Source organism: Lepidochelys kempii, chromosome 9 (genome assembly GCF_965140265.1).
Source record: "Lepidochelys kempii isolate rLepKem1 chromosome 9, rLepKem1.hap2, whole genome shotgun sequence".
NCBI lineage: Eukaryota > Metazoa > Chordata > Testudines > Cheloniidae > Lepidochelys > Lepidochelys kempii.
Window position 1 is genome coordinate 63,954,245 of NC_133264.1, and position 27,014 is coordinate 63,981,258.

At 48.6% G+C, this 27,014-nt stretch overlaps 1 protein-coding gene across 4 annotated transcripts; it reads right to left on the reverse strand.

Annotated features, from left to right (window-relative positions):
* Positions 1–26,714, reverse strand: LOC140917591 (mitochondrial fission factor-like). 4 transcript variants are annotated; one of them, XM_073360734.1, is made up of 8 exons: positions 26,639–26,695; positions 12,628–12,656; positions 11,984–12,211; positions 10,057–10,220; positions 7,977–8,062; positions 5,670–5,825; positions 3,203–3,281; positions 1–2,657 (listed from the first exon to the last, which is right to left on the reverse strand). In XM_073360734.1, exons 2-8 carry the CDS (start codon positions 12,635–12,637, stop codon positions 2,526–2,528), a joined length of 855 nt encoding a protein of 284 aa, XP_073216835.1. In that variant the 5' UTR covers positions 12,638–12,656; positions 26,639–26,695; the 3' UTR covers positions 1–2,525. The 4 variants fall into 4 exon arrangements, with proteins under 4 accessions (XP_073216835.1, XP_073216836.1, XP_073216837.1 ...); XM_073360735.1 differs by having other exon boundaries at positions 12,628–12,659; positions 26,639–26,683; XM_073360736.1 differs by lacking the exon at positions 12,628–12,656 and having other exon boundaries at positions 26,639–26,714.
* Between the last annotated feature and the right edge of the window lie 300 nt (positions 26,715–27,014).

Here is a 27,014-nt window from a genome sequence, read left to right on the forward strand (position 1 = left end):
TTTTGTTTAAAAATGCATTTTATTGATTGTATAAATCTGGAAATATCACACACACATATGATCAGCAGGACATTTGCCTTATACAAAATAAACCCATATTTCACCTCTGGTGGCTACTCACCAATTGCCCTCTGAGCAGACACAACAGGCCTGATCCTGCAAGTTGCTGAGCGACTCCTGCTCCAAATGATTTCAAGGAGGGTGAGGGCACTGGATGCCCCACAGGATCAGTCTCTAGCCTGGATTGGAAAGCACAGCTTCCTACCGCAAACATCTCTTCTCAGGAGCAGGGGCCACCACAAGAGCTGGCAAAATCATAGCAGATTCTTTTTTGACATTACATGGGACTGGAGTGATACAGTGAGAAGAGCAGGCCCATCTGATCCCGTTGGAATGGGTAGGGCCCTTCCCAAAAAGGAATGAGAGAAGCTGGCGTGACAGCCCTGCAGACTAAAATCCAATCACCCCAGAATAACCCAGGCAGAAGCACTACAAGATCCCTGCCATACTCCCTCATGCCTGTTCCTTAACCTTGAGATGAAGGAAGCACCTGTAGGCAGTTAGCCATCCCACCCCAGGCACTCCCCATCATTTCATGATGAGACAGCTGAACAATCAGCAGATTTCAGCTTCCGCTGTAATAAATCTTGATGTTCTCCTCAGCTCAGTCCCGAAGCACAGTTTGCACCCACAATTATTTATGGGTCGATTATTTAGGTGCCCAAGTATCTGATTTATAGGCCTGGTTAGTTGGTACAATGCAAGTCTATGTGGCAGTTTAAATGACATCTAAAATTACCTAAATTGCATCTGTGTTTATTTATAGATGGAATAAGAGAAGCCTGCTTACAACAGGGCTAAAAATCTGGCCCAAACTCTGGGTGTATGTAATGATGCATACATCAGAACTAACTGGAAGTGTCCCCATTACAGCCATGAATGGCTGTGAAATTATACTATACAAGCGCACACACTAAAATGCACCATTCAGTTGCATTGTTTCCTGCTACGTACCATCCATCCCATTTCTTGGATTTGCACCTTGTGTATTTAGATTGCAAGTCCTCTGGGCCCACTTTCCGACAGGTCTGTAAGGTGCTTAGTGTGTTGGTGCTATATAAATATTACTGCACACAATCAGCATTCAAAATGAGGGGTGAAGTTAGATGCCTCTGCAAAAACCATAGTGGGCTGCAAGTGAGCTAAGCAAGTGATTTGTGTACGTGAGCTGAATGGTTACCATCTTTCCAAAACAGAAGATTGCGGAGATCCAAGAAGGTGGATGGCAACAGTTTCCAGATTCATCACATGGCAGTTTTTTAGCCAATAATGAGCCAAGAATGGTCCTTGTCAGCATCTTAGGGCCACTTCAGTTGCTCAGTAGGTCATACTGACAACAGCTCCACACCAGTTACTGTAGCACAGAACAATCCTTTTCTACCCCAGCCCAAACCTGTAGCCCCGTGCATTCCAGGAGTGCTACAAGAGTTGATAAACCATTCTATTATCCAGCGGATATGCTCTGAGCAGGAGATCCCATTTATCCCCCCTTTACATCCAAATACCAAAGTCATCGTCCAGGCTCCTAGACAATACCTGAACACTGATAGCGATCTTACAGATCCCCTGGCAGTCTTAAGGATACCAATGTGCCTTACAAGCTAAATAAATATGGATTGCTTCACCCACCACATAAAAAAAAAAATGCAGCCTTCCCTGTGATGAGATATAGTAACCATTTAAAAGTGCACAGCCACTCAACACGAATTTAGGGCAGGAGATGTAGAAGGGCCTAAATAAAACTACAGGGGAATCTTAAGGAGTCAATGTTTAGTTATCCGGCTGGAATTTGGTCAAGAGACCAGGGCTGACCATATCCAAAATGCAGTGGAATTTCTGATGGCCACAGGTGCCCAGAACGTCAGTTTTGTCTCTCCTCCAAAAGATGGCATCAATAGCAGCCTAGCATCCCCTGATAGAGGGCTGGGGTGCTGGTTCAGTGCAGATGCAGAGGAAATAGAGGACCACCTACTGAACGACCAACACTACTTCTCGGAGTGTCTGGGATACCCCTGGAGGCTTCCCATCCAGGTACTAACCGAAGCCAGCTTACCACACCATAGTTATATTTATAGAGCAGTAGCAATCTGGTAAAGCCACAGCCCAAAGCAGCATAGCTGCAGGACACAGACCAAAATTCATTGTTTATAAGCAAGCCTTCTCCAACCCTCCCAAATGCTTCCCTGGCTGCATGGGCAAGAGAACCCAGCCCTGCATTTCTTACTCCTCACCTTCACCCCCCCCCCCACACACACACATTTCCTCCAGCATTGCAGGTACATCCCAGTCTGTTCATCTTCACTCCAACAGCGGCCAAAGGGCTCAAATCCACAGGGAATCTACACTAGGAGAAGTGGGCCAGTCACTTTAAGAAGCACACTGAGTTTACTGTTCATAAGTGCTCTAGTAAGGATTCACACATACACACACAGAGGCTGTCTCTCTCCTGGGATGGGTAGGGCTCTTTATCTCCTTAGCCAAAGCCAGGTGTTGATGAGACATGCAGAGACTAGCACAGAGTAGACCAGAAGCTCCTTCTGACGCCAGCCAGTACATTGCTCCTCCAGAGTCCACAGCCTCCCAGAGATCTTGTTCAACTGCAGAAAAAGCAGCCAGGTCAGTTACAAGTTATGCAGCAAATGAGGGTGTATATGCCGCTGCCCCTAGCTTCTACCAGCAGGTGTCTCTGTAGGGTTGGCACAACAGCACCCAGTGCGAGGGTGGGAGCTCACAGCTACTCCAGATCTACCTCTCCCAGCAGGAGAGACTGTCCTGGTGTGAAGAGGATCGTCATCTGGACCACATAGACACAGCAGGCAGTTGCTTAAGGAAGCAAAATGTTAGGGTCCAGCAGAGCATCATTTAGTGTCAGTGACTGAAGTCTGCCAGGGTCAAGCACTTTCCCAGTTGCCTTAGGACAGTAAAATCCCTACAGCCAGCTCTGAGTATAGGAGCACTGGTTGCGAGAGGAGCCCACAGATACACTGCCCTTGCGGGCACCCCAATAAGAGGGGAGGCTTGGATCAATGTAAGAATGCTAGCTGTGGAGGAGCCCACTACTGGTACTGGCGGTACCTGCTCTGATTATCCCTTAAGCAGCTTTCACAGAGTCCAGTTGCAAAACATCTCCTCTCTTTCTCACCTGTTTCCTCATTGCTATGATGTCAGTCACGCCAATCTCCTCCAGGGAGCTTTCTGAGGCTGGCCCTGCGTCCTGGGAGCTAGGAAGAAGGAAAACAAAGAGATGCAAATGTGCAAACAGAGATCAAGAGATGCAATCACATCAGCTCATGTATACAGCCAGGAGGAGGTGAGGGAAGGGTTACCCACACAAAAAGCACACCTGTTGGATGGGGAAAATCTGGGGGGGGAGGGGAGGGATGAACAAAAAAAAAAAAAAAAAACCCACCAGATGTTATTGTGTAGCATGTCTTTTTAACCACACCACAGCCACTTAAACCCTAACAACATGCAGCCCTCAGTTACCATCATTGCAAAATATACAGCACATGCTGCAATGGGTAGTGTTATACAGCTGTGTCTATATTGTTAGAATCCCAACATATGGAGCATAGAGAACGTGATATTTACCATTTGGCAGTTTGCCACACACAGAGTCATTAAAACACAAATTAGGGCCAAGGCCTCAGCTGGCATAGCTCCATTGAAATCTATGGAGCCATGCTGATTTACACCAGCAGAAGATCTGCCCCATAATGTATAAAGCTGCTATTTTTTTCCATTAAAAATCGAGTGGTGAGTGTCTGTCCCAGTGCATGAGCCATGGATCTGTTAAAAGAAGGGTTGTCTAGTTACTGTGCATGATCTCCAGCAGGGTCACTTCACTAGGCAAAGGACCTTAGGAGAAATTCTACATGAGGCCTTAAAAAAAAAAAAAAAAAAAAAAAACCCGAACAGAACATGAATGGTGGGGTTTTTTTTGTCTGTCTGCTTCTTACATCACCAGTAGCAAAGATCCCACCATCAGCACTAGTGACAGACCTGCCCATGTGTGAGACAGAAAAAGCTCCACCTTGCTCTCCCATAGCCGCATTGATTCTGCAGGGCTGCTGGGAGTAATAGCTTTGTCTCAGGAAAGTCAGCAGATAGGACTCGAGAGGACAGGCTGGGTAAAAGGGAGCTGCCATTTTCAGAGTCAACTTTTCTAACACAGTGCTCCAAACAGATTTCGTTGTAATTGTAAAATACGGGCCAGCCTCAGATGTCATTCCACTGACTTCAATGCTCCCAATTTACACTGTCTGAGAGGCTCTGGCCCAAAATGTGTACATATAAGACAGATGGGAGATCTCTGTGGATTTGAATTATTTTGCAAAGTTTGCTCTGGGGAAACCACCACAATCCAAGACAGTAAGATGAGGTTTAAGGAAATGGATGCTGATCAATATTATATCTTCATATAACTCTAATACAATGACAAAAGTAAAAATAAATAATTGTGATGCAGCAGTGTTTCTGTCACCAGAGACATAAAATATTAACAACTGAAACAACCCACAATTTTTAATTGAAAAAAAAATCATGCCAGGCCTGGGTAGTGCCCATTATGGTCTAGACTGAAAATTATCTTTAATTCTAACCCCCTTTTTCCAGTGATGCAACTTTCAAGAATGTCATCTAGTGGTAGATTTACCAAAGGCTTGTTTCTGGTTATGAACGTTGGAGCACAATCAGTCGTCATTTTTTACTCTGTGTGAAAATAAACTTTTCACCTATCAGAAATGGCACATTTGGCTAGGAGAAAAAAAAAAATAGCCAAAACTCAGTTTCAAACTAAGCTTGTTTTGTAGAGAAAACAGACCTCCAAAAACAAGCCAGGTTTGAAGAACGTTAGTCAAGCAGCTTTAAATGCGTGAATGTCACTTTGTGTCTACACAATATAACTTCCGTTTCCCCTGTCCTTCCTCAAAATCATTTGATTACGGAGGTCCTAGCGTGCTGAGAACACAGATGTGTAAATTCCAGGGGCTGCATAGCTCAGCGTAATAGGATCCTGAAAGGTAATTGAAGGATGACTGAGTTATAGCCACTGGTGTTGGGAGCCTACAAAGCTTATAAACTCTGTAGAGAGGAGAGCTGCTGGATCAGAAACTCACGTCAGAGGCTCAAGATCATGGAATCTGTTACCAAATAGCTCTGGATTTTGACTCCGTTTACCGCTCCAAACCCATTCAATAAAACCAACTAGGTAGTGTTAATGCAGAACCCGAGCACTCGTGTAACATTAAGGCAATAGCCTGAGTCACGAGAATGTCACAGGAGACAGATAATTTGGGACAGTCAAGGGAATTATTGATGTTAGCAGAGGCAGATGGCCAGAAGAGTTTCAGATAGTCCAGGCTGACTGCACAGCTAGTTTCCCCTCACCCAGTCATCATAGGCTAGCAATTAGGGGTATAAAGCAGCAAAGAGCACGAAAGTCCCCCCAAAGAGAATATTCTGAACAGCTCCTCTCCTGCTGCGCTGCCCCCGAGGGTTAAAAAGCGCATCTCTGCTTCATGCCACGTTGTGTCTTTGAGGAATGTGAAAAGCGACAGCACCTACACACAGTTGTGCAGATGCAGGCCTGAAGCAAGCCAGATAGTCACCTCGGCTGAGCTCGGTCTCGGGCAGACTTCTTAACACGGTGGAAGAGTAGGTGACCCAGGAAGTACACCATCTGGAAGATGTTCTGCAGGGAGTAGATCCTGCCATTCTGAAGAAATGCAGGGAATGGGGGGCTGGGCAGTGGGCTTGTGTCTGGCCTGCAGGGCATATACAGAATCACTCCGGTTATTACCTTCTGGGCTGGGCGGCAGTTCCCCTCCCCCTCCATTTACACTGGTGCACCAGGGGACCCAGGATTGGGTTGTTCTCAGTATCCTTATGATTGCGCCAAGCCTTACAGTGGAACGTAGTTAGCAATTGTACCATCTCACTTACACCCAGGCATCATGGAATGGATACTTAAATTAGCTAAAACTAACAATCAAGGACTCATGGAAGACAGGTGAGGTCCCAGAGGGCTGGAGAAGGGCAAACATAGTACCTGTCTGGTTTGTTTGTTTGTTTTAAGAGGGGAACAAAGAGGACCCAGGAAATTATAGACCAATCAGCCTAACTTCGATACTTGGAAAGATACTGAACTAAATTATTAATCAGTTTGTAAGCACCTAGAACACAATAGGGTAATAAGCAATGACCAACATGGATCTGTCAAGAACAAATGCCAAACCAACCTAATTTCCTTCTTTGATGGGGTTACTGCCCTAGTGAACTGGAGGTGGCAGAGCAGTAGATGTGATAGATCTGGATTTTACAAAGGCTTGGGACAGTCCCACATGACATTCTCATAAGTAAACTAGCAAAATGGGGTCTAGGTGAAACAACTATAAAGAGGATGCTCAACTGGTTGAAAGATCATACTCAGAGTAGTAATCAATGGTTTGCTGTCAAACTGGGAGAGGATCGAGTGGGGTCCATCAGGGGGTCTGGCACGATTTAATATTTCATTAATTACTTGGATAATGAAGTGAAGAATGTGCTTATCTGCAGATGTTATAACACTATGTGTGAGGGATTGCAAGCTCTTTGGAGGACAGGATTAGAATTCAAAATGCCCTGGACAAATTGGACAATTGGTCTGAATTCGACAAGATAAAATTCAATAGAGACAAGTGCAATGCTTCACTTGTGCATTTTATTTTTTCCTTCCCAACTACAAAATGGGTTATAACTTGCTAGGCAGTAGTACTGCTGAAAAGGATCTAGGGGGGATAGTGAATCACAGACTGACTAGGAGCCAAGAACGTGACGCAGCTGCAAAAAAGGCTTAATACCATGCTCGGGGAGGGCTGGGGGGGTATTAGCAGAAGTATCGTATGAGACCGGCAAAGTCATTATCCCATGCTCCTCAGCCCTGAGGCCTCAGCTGGAGTATTGTGTCCAGTTTTAGGCATCACGCTTTCAAAAAGATATGGGAAAACTGGAGAGAGAGAGAGAGAGTCCAGAGGAGAGCAACAAAAATGATCAAAGGTTTAGAAAACCTGACCAACTGGGCATGTTTAATTTTGAGACTAGAAGGCTGAGGGGAAACCTGCTAACACTCTTCAAATATGTTAAGGGCTGTTATAAAGAGGACAGTGATCAATTGTTCTCCCTGGTCCACTGAAGATAGGACAAGAAGTAATCAGCACAGGAGATTTAGATATTAGGAAAAACTAAGGGACAGCCATCCTTGCATACCATGCCCTGCCAGCCCTTGGCAAAGTCAGTCTTCATAGCATTAGTAAAAGGGAAAGGAGGACTGTGTTTCCAGGAGTCAGCAGGCTCAAGTTCTATCCTTGGCTCTGCTACGGATGTGCTAGTGTAACACTGGGGCAACCTCTCTGTGCCTCAGTAAAACAGAGGTGATGCCTAGCTCAGGAAGGTGTTCAGAATCTTAACGTATTGCTGGTGAAGGGCTCCAGCCTTCAAAGATGGACGGTCCGAGAGAAGGCCAGCGTGCTGTTAAAGATCAAGGAGGGAGATCAACATGGCTCTGAGAAACACGGCCTGTCCAGCCTGAGCTGGTCAAGGCTGACCAGGCATCAGCCACACCTTTCAGCAGGATAGTCAGGCCAAGGGCTGACAAGGCCTTGAGCCCTCAGTGAGCCGAGAGCTCCTCGTACGGAGGATCACACACGAGAGGATGGATCATCTGATGCTGGGACATCATTTAAATAAGAGCATTTTACTGGAACTTGCCAATATGGGCTTGGTCCCTTCCTTCCATGCCGCTGCCTGTCAATACCCTTAGATCGATGGGGGGGGATCATGCCTTCCATAGCGTGAGTTCTGCTGGGCCAATGGGCCTTCTGAACACAATAAGAGAGGCTGAGCATTCAGCCTGGGAATTAACCCCTGGCAGTTCTCACCGGTCAGGCTTCTGGTTCGTGCAACGCAAGGCAGTCTGGGGGGTCTCGCTTAGAGTTCTTTCCTTCCGCAGTCTGCCATGGTGGGTCTGTTAGAACGCACACACAAACCAGAGTATTAGTACTGACTCTGCGAGTCATTCCCCTCATTCAACCCTTCAATGATCCCACAGCATCCCCTATGCTCTGCCATCGTCAGCCAGGGGTAGGAGGCAGCGGAGGGCAACAACCCCAGTAATTCATTAGAACTGCTACAGCTCTATTGCAGCCCCACCATATCTACTGTGAAACTGCAGTGCCAAGTGGGTTTTAGCACAGTAAACGAATGTGCTTTCACAGCCACGTGGGCCTGATCCCATGGTCTTCACTCCAGTAAAGACCCACTGGCATCAATGGGAGTTTTGCCTTGAGTAAGGACCGTGGCAACAATTTCAAATTCATACTCTGCCACTGGGGTAGCACAATAACCTATTTATGCAATAGCCTCCTGGCCTACACAGTAGTTATCTTAGCCCGCTTCTTATACAGTGCGACACATAATATATTATGTCATAATTATACAAGCATTCAGGCCATAAAGGCATTAATGTGACATATTGTGTTTAGATCCCGGAACAGCATATGCCAGAACGCATCTCCACACCAGCCTTGCCCATGATCAGCCTTGCTCCACGAGAATACATAAAAAGGACAGTGTCTCAATGCAAACGTCATATTCGAATGAAACCCCTTATTGAAGCTGAAAGAATTTGTATACAACCTTGTTTGAAGTTTGTTTATTCTCTTGCATTTCATTTGGCTCAGACAGCAAAGCTAGACTGACCTGTTTATGCCTTGGTTTGATCATAGGCTAGCCTCCTGCCATAGCATATGAGGAGACTTAAAATATACAAGGGGGGGCGGGCGGAAACAGATGAGTTTTGCCATTCCATAGGAGCAGGAGAAGGCCCAGTGAGCCAACCTTTCTTGGAAATATTTCCACTATCATCAAGTTTTATGGAACAACCTTGAACTTGAGCCTGAAGTGCATATGTGACCATCCCATGCAGTGTCATCCCTTCCCAGCAGCAGCATTCCCTTATCACCCACAGTAGAGCTACATGAAATTTGGTAGCTTCCTTTCACAGCTGGCTGTGGAAGCATTTCCCTTGGTTTCAGTTCACAGCCAGGACCTGACTGGAGCCAGAAAAGTTGGAGCTGGCATTTAGATTAATGAGTGAGCTCTGAAGAGAGAGAAATTAAGCTCTACATATCTTAGCACTCCTGTAACGCTCCAGGGGGTGAAGGTGCCTTAGAGAAGGCCTGGTTGGAATGTCTGGATGACTAAAGATGCAAGTTTCTACCTGTAATCGTTGGAGAACGAAAGACAGCTTCTTTCTTCTAGATTAGTTTTGCGTTAGAGTAAAAATTTGTCTCTGGATTATTGAACACTGTTTTGACCCCAAGTACTGATAAAACTAAACTTCTTTTCCTGTTTGACACAGTAGAAGGGTTGAAAAGGGATCCCACCACCCAGCTGGCCTATATTTGGGACACACCTAGTGCTTAATTTGTGCCAAGGCTGAGCCCCAGCACCACTAGGTTTGGCAGTTCGTAGCTCTGGCACCTCTGGGCTTGCTGCATCCATTAGGACTGTAAAAAAAAAAAAAAAAAAAAAATTGCTTGAGCCCTGGCACCTCTTTCATTACAAATTAAGCACTGGACACACCACATGAAACAAAGTGGCACCAGAACACATTCTGCCCAGAGGAGATAACAGCAGTGGACATTAGTGGTGGGGCAAAAATTAATTCAGAGAGAACCCCTCCAAAGATCTCTTGTTCTGGACAGAACCAGAGTTCAGAAGAGTAGACTGCGACATGAGTCATCCTATTGAGCTATTCTGCAGAGGTGGGAGCTCTCCTTTTACACATTGTCTGTCTTGTCACTTAAATCAGGACTTCGTCACAGGTACGGGGCACTATCAGGTGGGCTATGGGATGCAGAAGGAAGACGACACTGGGGACAATTTCACTATCCCAGGAATTTTTCCTCTGGGAGACTGCCTTGTTACACGTGCCCAAGTCTGTTCCAGATACAGTACCGATCGCTTGCGTTTCTGGGTGCCTGACTGGGTCGTGGTGTCCAGAAACAGGAGCTCCCCAAATCCTGTAGGCTGGGTGGAAGGGTCCTGAGGCATATGCACAATAGAGGGGTGCTGCCTTAGCTGGTCCAACAGGAGAGGCCTTCGACTATCATCCATCATCTCTACAGAGAGGAAAGAGCGGGCAGTTAGAAACATTTGCCTATGTCCCAGAACATAACAGCATCGTGTTCAGACTGGGGGCTGGGGGTGGAAGTGATGTCGAAATCCCTGTGTTTCTATGGCTACCAATACAATACCCCTCCAGAAAAACACACAAAAAAAACCCAAAACCAAAACCACCCACACCCCTGCAGCTTTGACAGTCATTGTCTGCAGTCTTTATCCGGTGCCTGTTCCAGGTTTTCCCATAGAAATCCATTTCAGGATTTCCTCCCCACCTCCCTCCCTCCAGCAATCACTGGAGCACTCTTCCCCCTTAGCTGAAAGTGGGGCAGGCTTCAAACTACTCACCCACAGGCACATGGAAATCCCATGCCGGAATTCTTACACCCACATGGACCGGAAACTGAATGGAGAATGATGACAAAACTCCTCTAAGACATTCACTGCTTCAGGCAGAGTCTAACCGTGCCCCTATTTAGCCTCTAAGGCCCATGAAAACAAGTAGAGCCATCTGGCACTGACGGCAGCAGTTGGCTACTAGTCAGCATGTTCAATCTCCCCAAAAGCCAGGCTCCAGAGAAGGAATCAGAGTTTTACCTCCAAGTCTCTAAAAAAAAAAAAAAAAAAAGAAAGCATTCCTTGGACACACACCACCAGCTGTGCTGAGGATAAGCCAGCCTTACTCTCAAGGCACAGAGAAGAGGCTAGTACACTGCAGTTTGGGCGTTGGTGTTCAAAGAGTAGGGGCCCTGAGTCCTTGTTTACCTGGCATCCCAAGGAGGAGACTCTACCAAGGGGGGGGGGGGAGATCTGGATAATGCAGATTGTAGCTCCACCTCCCCCAAGCAGGGACTTCAAGATATTAGCCAGCTTGAGTGGCACCAAGAGGATCTTAGATCTTTCCCTCCTCCACCCTATCCCTCTCTGATGAGCGCACGCACACTCATTAACCTTGGCTGAACAACACCCACCTCAAGCCCTCTGCCCCTGAGGCTGCACAATCAGAGCAATTCTGGATCCTAAACGCTGTTGCTCCCACATCTGGAAGCCTGCCTGTCACCAGCTCCACAAGCACTGCCAGAACCAGCCTCACCGTGGCCTGGCTTTAACCCTCACTCATATCTCTGGCACTTCCTCTTGGCTAATTTAGTCTCTCTTGGCTCCTTGCTGTCTAGGGCCCAGAATGCAGCAGCAGGACTGCTCTGCTGCCCCAGAAAGCTGCATTACTCCCGCCTCCATCACCATCTCTGGCTTCATACCCACTTCCAGACCTAAATCCACAATTTCCCACATGGCTTTCAAAGCTCTCCATAGACTCACGCTGCTCCAGCTACACCGCCATACTGCACAGCTACCTTCTCCTGCCTCTTCACTCTGCATCTTCTCTCCACGCTTGGAAAGTGTAACCTCTCCTCCCTCATCTCTCTGGAGCCCATTCCCTCCCTGCCATCGGGCGCTTTGGCACCTTTACTAGGGTGTGATGATCATCACTTCCCACATCATTCTAATACTCCTCCCCACACCTCCCTCATGCTACAGGAAGACAGAGATCTTTTGCCTCTTCGCCACTCCAGCCCCTGCTTTTCCCCCTTCTCGCCTCTCACACGGCAGCCGCCGATGCAATTCTCCCAAACAAACCCTCGGTCCCCACTCTCAGTGCAAAGTGTGTTGGGATCGGCCAATGGGGGATGCTACACAGAGTCCATTGCATTTGATCCTCTGTGCTAGTCCATGTCCAGTCAGAGCCGGCCCATTCCATCACCTGCCAGCGACAGCCTATCAGGGATGTGCATCCGGAAGGAAGGACGAAGCTCCTCAGCTTCTCTCTCCTTTCCCAGTGGGTTGGACTCTTGCACCACCTGCAGCCTGCTGGGCACCTGCATGCGCTGATTGATGGCCTCCATGAAGCTCACGTCGCATGGGGCTCGGTTCACCTCCAGGCCCCGAAACGGCCACATCATCATTTTATTCCCAGCCTTACTTTGGCAGCCTGTGAGGTCACACAATAAAAAAAAAAGCCAACACAGCACTGAAAGAAAGTTATCAACACCAAACCCTCTCACATCCTGCCATGGTGGGCACAATTTAAGATGCAAATGTAATAATAATCCCTAACTCTCATACAGGGCCTTTCATGGGCAGACCTCAAAGTATTTTACAAGGGCGCCCATCTGTGAAATGGGGGGTGATACTGGGGAAACTGAGGCACAGAGCAGTGCAGTGAGTTGCCCAAGGTCACCCAGCAGGCCAATGGCAGAGGTAATCAATAGAAAAAACCAGACACTGTTTTAAAAACCAAACAATGGCACACCCTAAGAATTAGCTGGTGGGAGGAGACAAAAAGATTCTGATAATGATTAAAAATGGAAAATTCCTGTCGGAGGGGAAAACCATGTTCATACTCACATTTCTCCATATGCAAAGAGCATTCCTTACTGCTGAAAGTAGATGGCAATGAGCAAGAAAGTAGTAAATTGTCCATAGGAAAGAGCACAGTATACATGGTACAGCCAGGCAAAATTTTTCCACCAAAAAGGTTTTGTTTGTATTTTTGAGGGAAAACTGGGTTTTCAATTCAACTCAGAATTTTATTTTATTTTTTTCATATGAAAAGAGTGTTCTGGCCACACAAAATTTCAAGTCTTTGTCAAAAAACAGAGAAACGTTTATTTTCTTTCAGGGAAAAAGCTGAAATTTTCCTCTGGGAAATTTCAACAAAAATTAATTCCCCGCTGCCATTTTCAGAGCAATTTTCTGCAAGAAAAAGGCTTGTTTTCTGAGCAGCCCTAGTGTACCTTTAAGAAGAAAATGGTCACAGTCTCAGAGAATCATAGAAGATTAGGGTTGGAAGGGACCTCAGGAGGTCATCTAGTCCAACCCCCTGCTCCAGGCAGCACCAACCCCAACTGAATCATATCAGCCAGGGCTTTGTCAAGCCAGGACTTGAAAACCTCCAAGGATGGAGATACCACCTCCCTAGGTAATCCATCCCAGTACTTCACCACCCTCTTAGTGAAGCAGTTCCCCTTGAGTATCCAACCTTGACCTCCCCCACTGCAACTTGAGACCATTGCTCCTTGTTCTGTCATCTGCTACTGCTGAGGACAGCTGAGCGCCATCCTCTTTGGAACCCCCCTTCAGGTAGTTGAAGGCTGCTATCAAATCCCCCCCTCACTTTTCTCTGCAGACTAAATAACCCCAGTTCCCTCAGCCTCTCCTCATAAATCAAGAGGGGCTTTTCAAAACTTAATGTTTCAGTACACAGCAAACATAGCCTTGGTCTACACTAGGAGTTGAGGTTGAATTTAGCAGCGTTAAAATCTATTTAACCCTGCACCCGTCCACATGACGAAGCCCTTTTTTTCCCCGACTTAAAGGGCTCTTAAAAATCAATTTCTTTACTCCACCCCCGAAGGGGATTAGCGCTGAAATCGGCCTTGCCGGGGTTGAATTTGGGGTACTGTGGACATAATTAGACTGTATTGGCCTCCGGGAGCTATCCCAGAGTGCTCCATTGTGACCGCTCTGGACAGCGCTCTCAACTCAGATGCACTGGCCAGGCAGACAGGAAGAGGCCCGCGAACTTTTGAATTTCAATTTCCTGTTTGGCCAGCGTGGCAAGCTGCAGGTGACCATGCAGAGCTCATCAGCAATAGTGACCATGATGGAGTCCCAGAATCGCAAAAGAGCTCCAGCATGGACTGAGCGGGAGGAACGGGATCTGATCGCTGTATGGGGAGAGGAATCCGTGCTATCAGAACTACGTTCATTTTTGAAATGCCAAAACATTTGTCAAAATCTCCAGGGGATGAAGGACAGAGGCCACAACAGGGACTGGAAGCAGTGCCGTGGGAAACTTAAAGAGCTGAGGCAAGCCTACCAAAAAACCAGAGAGGCAAACGGCCGCTCCGGGTCAGAGCCCCAAACATACCGCTTCTATGATGAGCTGCTTGCCATTTTAGGGGCTTCAGCCACCATTACCCCAGCCGTGTTGTTTGACTCCTTCAATGGAGATGGAGGCAACACGGAAGCAGGTTTTGGGGATGAGGAAGAGGATGATGATGAGGAGGAGGTTGTAGATAGCTCACAGCAAGCAAGCAGAGAAACCGGTTTTCCTGACAGTCAGAAACTGTTTCTCACCCTGGACCTGGAGCCAGTACCCCCGAAACCCACCCAGGGCTGCCTCCCGGACCCGCCAGGTGGAGAAGGGACCTCTGGTGAATGTACCTTTTAAAATACTATACATGGTTTAAAAGCAAGCATGTTTAAGGATTAATTTGCCCTGGCATTCGCGGCTTTCCTGGATGTACTCCCAAAGACTTTGCAAAAGGTTTCTGGGGAGGGAAGCCTTATTCCATCCACCATGGTAGGACACTTTACCACTCCAAGCCAGTAGCACGTACTCGGGAATCATTGTAGAACAAAGCATTGCAGTGTACGTTTCCTGGCGTTCAAACAACATCCGTTCTTTATCTCGCTGTGTTATCCTCAGGAGAGTGATATCATTCATGGTCACCTGGTTGAAATAGGGTGCTTTTCTTCAGGGGACACTCAGAGGTGCCCATTCCTGCTGGGCTGTTTGACTGTGGCTGAACAGAAATGTTCCCTGCTGTTAGCCATGGGGACGGGTGAGGGGCTAGCCACGTGGTGGGGGGAGGCAAAATGCGACCTTGGAACGAAAGCACATGTGTTGTGTATGTAATGTTAACAGCAAGGTTTACCGTGAAAGAGTGTACCCATTGTTCTATAAAATGTGTCTTTTTAAATACCACTGTCCCTTTTTTCCCCCCCTTCCACCAGCTGCATGTGTTTCAAGGATCACAGAATCTTCTCCTTCCCAGAGGCTAACGAAGATTAGGAGGCGAAAAAAAACGCACTCGCAATGAAATGTTCTGAGCTCATGCTGTCGTCCCACACTGACAGAGCACAGACGAATGTGTGGAGGCAGACAGTGTCAGAGTGCAGGAAAACACAAAACGACCGGGAGGAGTGGTGACAGGCTGAAGAGAGGGCTGAAGCTGAAGGCAGCGTGATGAGAGGAGGCAGGATTCAATGCTGAGGCTGCTGGAGGATCAAACTCATATGCTCCAGCATATGGTTGAGCTGCAGGAAAGGCAGCAGGAGCACAGACTGCTGCTACAGCACCTGTGTAACCAACCGCCCTCCTCCAAGTTCCATAGCCTCCTCACCCAGACGCCCAAGAACACGGGGGGGGGGGGGGCCTCCTGGCCACCCAGCCACTCTGCCCCAGAGGATTGCCCAAGCAACAGAAGGCTGGCATTCAATAAGTTTTAAAGTGCTGTGTGGCCTTGTCCTTCCCACCTCCACCACCCCTCCTGGTGCTTCTCTCTTCCACCACCCCTCCTGGGCTACCTTGGCAGTTATCCCCCTATATGTGTGATGAATGTGAAGCAACAATGACTTTATTGCCTCTGCAAGCGGTGATCGAAGGGAGGAGGGGAGGGTGGTTAGCTTACAGGGAAGTAGAGTGAACCAAGGGGAGGGGGGTTTCCATGAAGGAGAAACAAACAGAACTTTCACACCGTAGCCTGGCCGGTCATGAAACTGGTTTTCAAAGCTTCTCTGATGCTCACCGCGCCCTCCTGTGCTCTTCTAACCACCCTGGTGTCTGCCTGCGCGTAACCAGCAGCCAGGCGATTTGCCTCAACCTCCCAGCCCGCCATAAATGTCTCCCCCTTACGCTCACAGATATTGTGGAGCGCACAGCAAGCAGTAATAACAGTGGGAATATTGGTTTCGCTGAGGTCTAACTGCATCAGTAAACTCCGCCAGCGTGCTTTTAAATGCACATTCTACCACCATTCTGCACTTGCTCAGCCTGTAGTTGAGCAGCTCCTGACTACCGTCCAGGCTGCCTGTGTATGGCTTCATGAGCCATGGCATTAAGGGGTAGGCTGGGTCCCCAAGGATAACTATAGGCATTTCAACATCCCCAACGGTTATTTTCTGGTCTGGGAATAAAGTCCCTTCCTGCAGCTTTTGAAGCAGACCAGAGTTCCTGAAGATGTGAGCGTCATGTACCTTTCCCGGCCATCCCACGTTGATGTTAATGAAACGTCCCTTGTGATCCACCAGTGCTTGCAGCACTATTGAAAAGTACCCCTTAGGGTTTGTGTACTCACCGGCTTGGTGCTCCGGTGCCAAGATAGGGATATGGGTTCCGTCTATGGCCCCACCACAGTTAGGGAATCCCATTGCAACAAAGCCATCCACTAGGACCTGCACATTTCCCAGGGTCACTACCCTTGATATCAGCAGATCTTTGATTGCATTGGTTACTTGCATTACAGCAGTCCCCACAGTAGATTTGCCTACTCCAAATTGATTCCCGACTGACCGGTAGCTGTCTGGCGTTGCAAGCTTCCACAGGGCTATTGCCACTCGCTTCTCAACTGTGAGGGCTGCTCTCATCTTGGTATTCTTGCACCTCAGGGCAGGGGAAAGCAAGTCAAAGTTCCATGAAAGTGCCCTTACACATGTTAAAGTTTCGCAGCCACTGGGAATTGTCCCAGACCTGCAACAATATGCGGTCCCACCAGTCTGTGCTTGTTTCCCCAAGCCCAGAATCGGCGATCCACCACATGAACCATTAGCACCATGATGCCCACATTGCCAGGGCCCCTGCTTTGAGAGAAGTCTGTGTCCATGTCCTCATCACTCTCATCACAGTGCTGACGTTGCCTACTTGCCTGGTTTCGCTTTTCCAGGTTCTGGTGCTGCATATACTGCTGGATAATTCGGGTGGTGTTTAATGTGCTCCTAATTGCCAAAGTGATCTGAGCGGGCTCCATGCTTGCCGTGGTATGGCGTCTGCACAGAAAAAAGGCGCGGAACGATTGTCTGCTGTTGCCCTGACGGAGGGAGGGGCGACTGACAACATGGCTTACAGGAAATTAAAATCAACAAAGGGGGTGGCTTTGCGAGAAACAGAATGGCCCCCTCAAGGATAGAACTCAAAACTGGGTTTAGCAGGCCGTTGATTTCATGGAGGGAGGGAGGAGAAAAAGAATACAAAACAAACCTGGTCTATTTCTTATTTTGAGCCACTTCATCTATCTTTATAGATCTTGCTGGCAGCAGACTGTGCAGTACGACTGCTAGCCATCGTCATCTCCTGGGTGCTCGGCAGAAGACGGTGCAGTATGACTGCTGGCCATCGTCTTCTGCTGGCTGCAGATTAAAAGACAGTGCACTGCCGGTAGGACTGAATCGCCATGAGACGAAACTTAAAAGGGAAATGACCTGGCTGAATCACTCCCATGTTTGCCCATACGCCCCTGACCTCATCGAGGTTGGTTAAAAGAGCACCTTGGACTACATTGACGACTGCTACCAGTCATACTGCACTGTCTGCTGCCAAAATGCAGTACCGTGTCTGCCAGCACCCAGGAGACATACAGTGACGGTTAGCTGAGTGGGCTCCATGTTTGCTGTGGTATGGCGTCTGCACAGGTAACTAAAGAAAAAAGGCGCAAAACGATTGTCTGCCCCTGCTTTCACGGAGGGAGGGAGGGAGGGAAGGGGGGGGGGCCTGATGATATGTACCCAGAACCACCTGTGACAATGTTTTAGCCCCATCAGGCACTGGGATTTCTACCCAGAATTCAAATGGGCAGCGGAGACAGTAGGAACTGTGGGATAGCTAACCACAGCACAACGCTCCGGAAGTTGATGGTTGCCTCAGTACTGTGGACACACTCCGCCAATTACATGCACTTAGAGCGTTTGTGTGGGGACACACACAATTGACTGTATAAAAACGCTTTCTACAAAACCGACTTCTATAAATTCGACCTCATTTCGTAGTGTAGACATACCCCATAGGTGTAGCAGTTTTACTGTTTAAAAAGCTACGAGCGAGAGGAGCTAGGCAGCATTTTTCAAACTATGGGTGAGGACCCCAAAGTGGATCATGACTCTGTTTTAATGGTGTTGCCAGGGCTGGTGTTAGACTCCCTGGGGCCCAGGGCCAAAGCCTGAGCCCAGATTATAGGCCCCCTGCCTGGGGCTGAAGCCCTTAAGCTTCAGCTTTGGCCCCCCTGCCCAGGGCGGCAGGGCTTAGGCTTTGGTCCCCGCTCCCGGGGCCGTGTAGTAATTTTTGTTGTCAGAAGGGGGTCGTGGTGCAATGAAATTTGAGAATGCCTGAGCTAGAGGGAAGGCTTTGGTGGGTGGGAGAGTAAATTCCATGTGTTCCAAGGCACCCAGACAAAAGCACAATCCTCTATGAAGATTGAAGGTGTGCAATGGTGAACTTCCTAACAGGTGGGTTGAGTCTCAGTGGAGATGCTTGTTAGGACAAATGTCAAGGAGATGATCCCAAAAGTAGCCAGGGAATACAACCAGGGCTTTAAAAAGCAGTAGGGCCACCACTGTCAATCACCCACTCGGTAGGCACCCAGTGTGCCGAGAAAGCACAGGGGAGAAGCTACTAGTCAACAGAACTCAAGCAACGTCCAAACTGCTGTTACACCACATGGTTATCCTGTTAAGATAGTTGTCCTTTCACAAAGTCTCCATGGCAGGCTGGCCTAAAGGCCTCTGCCACAGAGCACAATGTGACAGGGACTTTGCACCACTCTGCAGCCAGCCGCTGGTTGAAGAGCAGTGCCCAATGTGACAAGAGGATCTGGACTAGACATGGGGAAGGGGCAAGTGCTGGGGTAAGTGGGGAAAACCCCAGGGATCCAGGAGGTGCATGCAGGGTCTGGCTTGGGTGGCTGGAACATTGTAAATGTACATGGGAGCTTTACTAGCGTGTCTGTACAGTGCCTTGCACGATGGGGTGATGAATGTGGGTTGTCCCTAGGAACTTTGTGACCAATATGCTTATTAAATAAACAATAGAGGAAAAAAAAAAACAATCAATCTATGGGCCCTGCCCCAAAAAGTAACAAAAAAAAAAAAAGAATGAAAAGCAGGAGGGGAGCAGTTCTGGTAAAGGAGTGTATGAAGACCAACCCAGGAAGGATTCAAGAAACATATTTCTCCAGCCAAGAGAGTTTTGCTGTGGATTTATTTTAAACAGCTCAATTCTTTTTCCCTAGAGAAAATCATCATCATCAGATGGGTACTGGGGCTCTAGCCACAGGCCCCCCCCCCCGCCCCCCCCCCCCCAGCAGCTGCTCTTTTGAAGCTAGAAACCTCACAGAACAAGCCACACTGGCTGGGTGCAGCAGGAAGTCAAGCAGAGAGAGGTGCTCTCCATGGGGCTGCAAGAGGGGGAGAATAAATGCTGGGGAGAAAAGCACCCGAGTTCCACTCCCAGCTCTGCCGCTGACTTGCTGAGCGACCTTGGATATGTCAGTCTCCCCACACCTCCATTCCCCCATCTGCACCAGGGAGATCACACCAAATTCATTCATGTTTGTGGTGCAGTCAGCTCTCTCCAGGGTGGGAGTGGAGGGGAAGCACAAAGATTATGTGGGCTCCCCAGCTCACACAGCCACAGGGGAGGCAGCATAGCTAAGCTGATAGAGCACTGGGTTGGGACTCAGGAGAACTGGGGTCTATTTCCCAGCTCTGCCTGAGTGGCCTTCAGCAAGTCACTTCCCCGTTCTGTGCCTCAGTTTCCCCTCTGTAATATGGGGATAATGACACTGCCCCCTCTTTGTTAAGCTTTTTGGATGTAAAGCACTGCATCAGAGCCTGGTGTCAGAGAAGGCATTAATGGCCAAAGAGGATTTTAGCTGGGAAGAAAACATGCAGCACGGCTTGGCTCAAAAGCCTCCCCCAGTTTTTGTTCTCTTTATAGGTTCGGCGGCAGCAGGGAGAGGGAAGGACTGAGAAGCAGGCCAGCAGCTAGGCTATTTCCATCGCGGGGTGGTGGGGGGAGGGATGAGACAGAATCCAATCAGAGCCACATCTCAGACCAATCCCTCTTCTCAGTCATCCTGGCTACCTCCCACTCCACACCTCCCACCACACACCCTGTCCCCACTAGCCGGTCCCCTGCTGGATCAGGATTTCCGTAGCAATGGCTGCGGTTCCCCAGGGAGCCCAGCAGGGGCGCCGAGGGGCTCAGAACCTCAGAGAGGAAAAGAACCACCCGAAGGATGGCAAGGGGAGCGGAGGCACCAAAAGGGAGATGAGGTCAGAGGAGGAAGCTTCAGGAACACAAGTGAACACACTGGGGCCCAGCCTTGTTGATGGCAGTATGCCCCCAGTCTATTTTTAGTAGCATTGCCCTGATTTTCTGCCCAGTCACCCATTCGCTTGCCTTCTGAATCCACCACGGCACCAAAGCCTTCGGCTCTGTGTGGGATCTAGATACACAAGCTCCTCCCCACCCTGTCCTGACACCCACAGAGGTGTCGGGCAATGGATGGCACTGCACCACCCTGCAGAGATGCCAACTTCTCCTTGTGACAGTCCCCTCCGATCCCTTTGCCCTCACAGGCTGGGCAGACAGCCCCCAAAACCAACATGCAGGTAGCACAATCAGAGAGTCCAGAGGCTTGGCTCTGAAGATGTTCCTGAGAGTTTGCTCGGCCCAAGGCTGGCCTCAGATAGGAGGGATGCATGGTCCCCTACGGCTGAGTAAAGGGGCTCTGCTGAGCCAGGCATGGGAGTTTCAAATAGTTATCATCCGGCTTCAGGGGCTGATCACTTTAAAAATGTGTCTAGAGGGTCATTAAATCTAACTGGAAAAATATATCAGCCAGGCAGTTGCTCTCGACAGCCTGCTGCATAGGGGAAAAGGGCCATATCCTGGCCCATACGCCCAGGGCCTTTGTGCCACTTGGATGGTCCAAAGAGCACAGGGTCATTGGGGATTGCCCTGATGTCAGGGGAATCCCAGGGTGCTGTAAAACCCCGTAGCCAGGTCTATGTGCCCCATTCCTTTGCAAACATAGGGGACACCCTGGGTGGGCTGGGATAGCATGGAGCCAGAGTACAATGCGCTGCATCCATTCTCAGCTGGCAGAGGAGACTAAATGGCTTCATGCAGAGCCGCCCTCATGCTGCTCTAAGTCATACTGGTGGCTGATTCAGCCCCCAGGGCTGAGGCTCAACAGAGCTAACAGAGACCTTAGAGCCACTCCCCACCCTGACCGTCACTCAAGGTTCTGCACTGAGCACAGCTCAACCAGGCCCAGAGATCTGGCCCAAAGAATCTATCGCAGGAGACTTTCAAAGCCATCAGAGGGCAAGTTTTTATTATTTGCACTACAGTTGCACTTGGAGGCCCCCTCCCGCCCCAAAAATCAAGAATCAGGGTTTCTTTGCAGTAGGTGCTGTACAAATAGTATAACAAGCAATCCCTGCCCCAGAGCTCACAACCAGGGTTATGAGAAAGCACAGCAGGTGAAAGAAAGGAGAGGGTGGGGTGGAAGGACCAGGTGACTGCGAAGCAACCCATTTCCATCATGATCAGCAGTCTCCCTTTGCCACCTGCCTCAGTCAGTCAGTTCTCTCTTCATTAAATCAAGTCAAATCTTTACTTAAATAAAAAAAATAGAAACTTATCTGACATCAACTGCTAGAATCTCCTGCTTTCAAGTGTACGCTCAAGAGAGCTGCGTTCCCCCAGGTCTGTTCCACAGTGTCAAAGTGGGGGCTTCTCCCGACAAGTGTCAGTTCAATGGCATCCTCAACTGAGTTGTTCCTTGAAGCCCCATTAGAAGAACAAGAGAACATAAGAATGGCCATATGGGTCAGACCAAAGGTCCAGCTAGCCCAGTATCCTGTCTTCCGACAGTGGCCAATGCCAGGTGTCCCAGAGGGAATGAACAGAACAGGCCATTGAGTGATCCATCCCCAGTCATCCAATCCCAGCTTCTGGTAGTCAGAGGCTAAGGAGACCCAGAGCCTGGGATGATGTCCCTGACCATCTTGGCTAACAGTCATTGATGGCCCTATCCTCCATGAACTGAGCCAATTCTTTTTTGAACCCAGTTATACTTTTGGCCTTCACAGCAACCCCTGGCAACAAGTTCCACAGGTTGACTGTGTGTTGGGTGAAGAAATACTTCCTTACGTTTGTTTTAAACCTGCTGCCTATTAGTGTCATTGGGTGACCCCTGGTTCTTGTGTTACGGGGTAAACACTTCCTTATTTATTTTCTTCACCCCGTTGATGATTTTATAGACTCTGTCATATTCCCCCCTCCCACCTTAGTCGTCTCTTTTCCAAGCTGAGAAGACCCAATCCTTTTAATCTCTCCCTGTGGAAGCTGTTCCTAATGTGCCTAATCATTTTTGTTGCCCTTCTCTGTACCTTTTCCAATTCTAATATCTTTTTTGATATGGGATGACCAGACCTGCACATAGTGTGGGCATTCCATGGATTTACATAGTGGCATCAGGGCACTCCAGAAAAGCAGTTGCTGAACTTTATGCATATGATTAAGTCCATTCACAGATTGTTATGCCGGAGGTCAGAACAGATAAACGATCCTTGTTGGCCTAACAAAGGCCAAGAGAGAGTCACTGTATCAAAGACCTTACAATATTACGCAAGATGGGGGAGGGGGGAACTGAGGCATGGCGAGGGGAAGTGACATGCCCAGGATAATCCAGCAAACTAGTGGCAGAGACAGGAATAGAAGCCACATTTTAGGAGTCCCAGTCCACTAAACCGCTTTTTATCTGCGGTATTGAATCAGGGCCTGAATGCAGATGCTAAAGCAGTGACAGGCACTTCTAAAAAACCTGTTACAAGCTTTAACAGCATGTACCCCACACTGCTATCCCAGAACGGTCTGCAGAGCACATCCTTAAACTAGCTCTGTCCTCTCTTCCATCCCAGCCCCCCAAATCCTGAAAAAATAGAAGTATCTTGCAGCGAGCCTTGGAGATCAGTAGATCTAGGCCAGGGGTGGGCGAACTACAGCCCACACAGGCCGGATCTGGTCCATCAGGGCTTTGGATCTGGCCCGCAGGATTACCAACCCCGTGGTGCTGCGGGGCCAAGGCAGGCTCCCTGCCTGCCCTGGCCCCGCACCACTCCCGGAAGCGGCTGGCACCACGTCCCCGTGGCCCCTGAGGGAGAGGGGGCACAGAGGCTCAGCGTGCTGCCCTTGCCTGCAGGCACCGTCCCCCGCAGCTCCTGTTGGCCAGGAACAGGAAACCACATCCAATGGGAGCTTCGGGGGAGGTACCCGCAGGCAAGGGCAGCACACGGAGTCCTCTGCCCTTCCATCCCCTAGGGGCCGCAGGGACATCGTGCCAGCCACTTCCAGGAGTGAGCCAGAGCCGGCAGGGAGACTGCCTTAGCCCCGCTGCATGCCACTGCCATCCTGGAGTGGCTCAAGATAAGCAGCACCATGCCGAAGCCCAAACCGTGAACCCCTCCGCTCTCCAGCCCCCTGCCCTGAGCCCCCTGCCACACCCCACAGCCCTCCTGCCCCCCAACCCCCTGCCGTGAGTCCCTGGTACACCCCGTACCCCAAATCCTTGCCCTGAGCCCCTTCCTGCACACCACACCCGCACCCCAACCCCCTGCCCCAGTCCTACATTCATGGCTCTGGATGCCATTTCCCCACTCAAATGTGGCCCTCAGGCCAAAAAGTTTGCCCACCCCTGATCTAGGCCCTGGTAGACCAAGAGACAAAGTAAATGCCAGAGTCAATGAACCCTCACAGAGAGGCCCTTTCTCCAGACCCCTAGCTCACTGGTCACAATTGTAGTGTATGCAATCTATGGTCTTTTCCTTCAGGTTTTTGCTGTGTTATAAAGCAATGTGGGTCATTAGAAAACTCGACATTAAAAGAAGCCATGCTCAATTCCTGCACAGTGGAAGATCTATTCGTTTTCTAATCACCAATGGAAATATCACAGCTTTTAAAGAGCTCAGGGACCAGAGGGGAATGAGGACGTAGGCCCCAAGGAGAGTCAGACTAATAAGACTAAAAATTCAGCTGTCAAAATACATGAGAATGAAGGGCTCAAGCAGATGGATTTCCTTCTTTAAAAAAAAATAAAATAAAAACTACACAAAAAACAAACAAAAAAAACCAAACACCACACAATCACCTTTCTTCAGGGCTTTATTTGCAGCCGCAGAACGAGCCCATCACATCAGCAGAACAGGAGTGGCTTTTGGGCTGATTCTCTGCATTTTAAGCATCAAAAGTCAGAGAAAGTTTCTGACTCAGCCAACCCTTCCTGAGGGGGGCACTCAGGAGCCCCTTGTCTGGAGGGAACCACCTGCCCTTATTCCATGAAAAGCTTCACCAGGTACTGTGACCCCACAAGTGCTGGATGGGGGTTTAAATGTGCATTAAGGACCCTGTGGAATATCTGCCCTTCTCCTCTGAAGACATAAGGTCTAATCCTGTTCAAGTCACACATGGAAGTGACTTCGTTGGCCTCAGTTTTGTCAATCTTACTGTAAAGAGAGGACCGGAACACTAGGCAACACCCATTGCTGGAATGTAGGGTGCTGCAGAGCAAGGGTGAAGGGGCACTGGCAGAGCTGCATGGAGAGCCCAGGGATGAACCAGAGGTGCTGAAGGTTTGGGACTGAGATGGATAGGCAGAGCGAGTGGGTGGGTGGGACCGGAATGGCAGGGAGGGCTGAGATGCATGAATGGAGCTGTGAGTGCCTAGTAGGGGGATGGCAGGAGGCACTGACTGCAGATTTAGGCTAGAGGTGCATTGGCAGAGCTGGGGGACAGGAAGTGCTGAGGAGCATTTCAGATCCCACACACACACACAGAGCTTTGATCCAAACACTGACCTTATTAGGCACTGGCAAGGGGACAGTGCATTGCTAACAGATCCATTCTTTGGATCAGATGTTAAAAAAAATTGAGATCACTTCGGGCTCCCAGTACTGGGAAGGTGTCATGTGCTTCACACAGAGAGTAAAGGATGACCAGCGTTTTGTGCTCAGTCTCATTAAACCCTCCATGAGCTGTGGCAGTTGGGTAGGAGCTATTATGGATTGCTTAACAGGCCACGTTCTGAGCCAGCGGGGGTAGAAGTAACTTTCCTGACATCTGCCTACACCAGATTGGAATTTGATCCAGCGACTGCTATGTTTGCTTGCACAGTGACTGCATTCCCACAGGTAACCCGTCCCTGCAGAAAGCACTCCAGGACACCTCAAGTAGCAGAGGTGTTATCGGAAACAAGTGCATTGTCCTGCTTAATGAATCAAGCTCTGCCCTTAGTGCCAAAGGCTTCTGGGAGCAGCCTGGCTTGCAGCATGGCATCGGGCCAAGGAAGGAAAAGCAGGTGGGCTCCATGTGCGAGGAGGCGAGCAACACATACAGCGATAGCAGGGGAGGCAGAGTAGAGAATGAGCTCTACTGACATCCACAAGAGGGGGCCTTGTAATATCACAAGCAGCAAGAGCTGAGCTCCAGCCATGAGGAACAGGAGGGCTGGCTTTGCCCTGTTAGGCTGGTATATGTATCACATACTCTTCAGTGTGTGTGTGATTACATATGCCAGCCTAATACAAATCAGAGGGGAAACCCGCACTTCCAAAAACAGAACTCATTTAATTTTCCCTACAGAAAACAACAACGAAGCCCTAGCTGGGAGGGAAACAGCCCAAGGTAAACTGCACCAGGCTTATGCCGAAATCAAGAGGCAGAACTCGTCAGGAGAGAGATTTGTTTCCAGTTCGCCTTACGAGGCAGCCAATCACCCCTGCCCCAAGATAAACAATCATTCCTCCCCAGTCCTGATCCTGTCCCTGGAACATAGGGAAGCTCTGTAAACACACTTCTCCCTGCAAGTCACAGGCATACATACCTGATATTCTTAACCTTGGTTTTCTGAGTTTTTTTTAAAAATACAACAATAATTTTTATGGAACTCTGAACAGCCTTCTATCAGGTCAAGCTTCAGCAGGGTATGGTACATGCAGATGTAAACTTCTCATTCTACGATTTCTTACTGTCCCTTTGTACATGACAACAGCTGTAAACCCCTTTGTACAAATTCTGCAATTATTTTTGTTCTTCCCAAAATCTTTTTTCAAGGAGAACTTTGGGTGATGCAGATTAAAAGGGAAAAAGTGTGATCTGTTTTTATTTTAGCATGAGCTCTTTAAAAACAATATTTTGGAAAAGAAAATATCGTTTTCACTTCCAAGTCAACATGAGTGAAAAATGGACATTTTGCAAATTAAATTTTAATTAAACAAACCAAACAAACTAAAAAAGAATAAAAGTAAAGTCAAGAAAGCTAAGCCAGGAGCCTGATGTCTTTGTCAGGCCACAGCTAGGAAGAGAGAGAAGCTGGAATCGTTCACGTAGTTAGCCCAGGCAAGTCCAGAGTGAATTGCTCCAGAAAGGAAACTAAAACTTTGCTATGTTGTGCACCCTCTCTAAAGCCACAAACCCACCATCCCCCTTTGCTCTAGCCAACTTTGTTCCCCTTTCAGCTGATTAGCTTCATGGTATTCTTGTGTTATTTCCAGTTTATTAATGAAACTTACTAACCTGTAAACAACTCTTCTTCCGGTCCCTTGCAATCAGCTGGACGGTGATGTCAACCCCAGAAGTCCTGATCCCTCCCATTTTGGCAGTTTAGGCTCCAGAAAAGCTGTGGGATTGGCTGAATGATACAGCTGTCTTTCACTCTTTTAAAGAGACAGAAGGACCGGTTAATGAGACATGGCAGGTGGCTAATTAGCACCTGTCTTCTTGTCTGTGGGAGTTAGAAATCCACTTACCTTGTTACGCACACAATATGTTCGGCATTTTCCCTCAAGCCTCCTGGCTGGAGCGTTTCATCCAGCACTAATCCCTGACATGGCAAACAGCTAACTCTTAGTGGCTGTGTGACGCTTTGCTTTTCTACATGACTTTGCTTCTG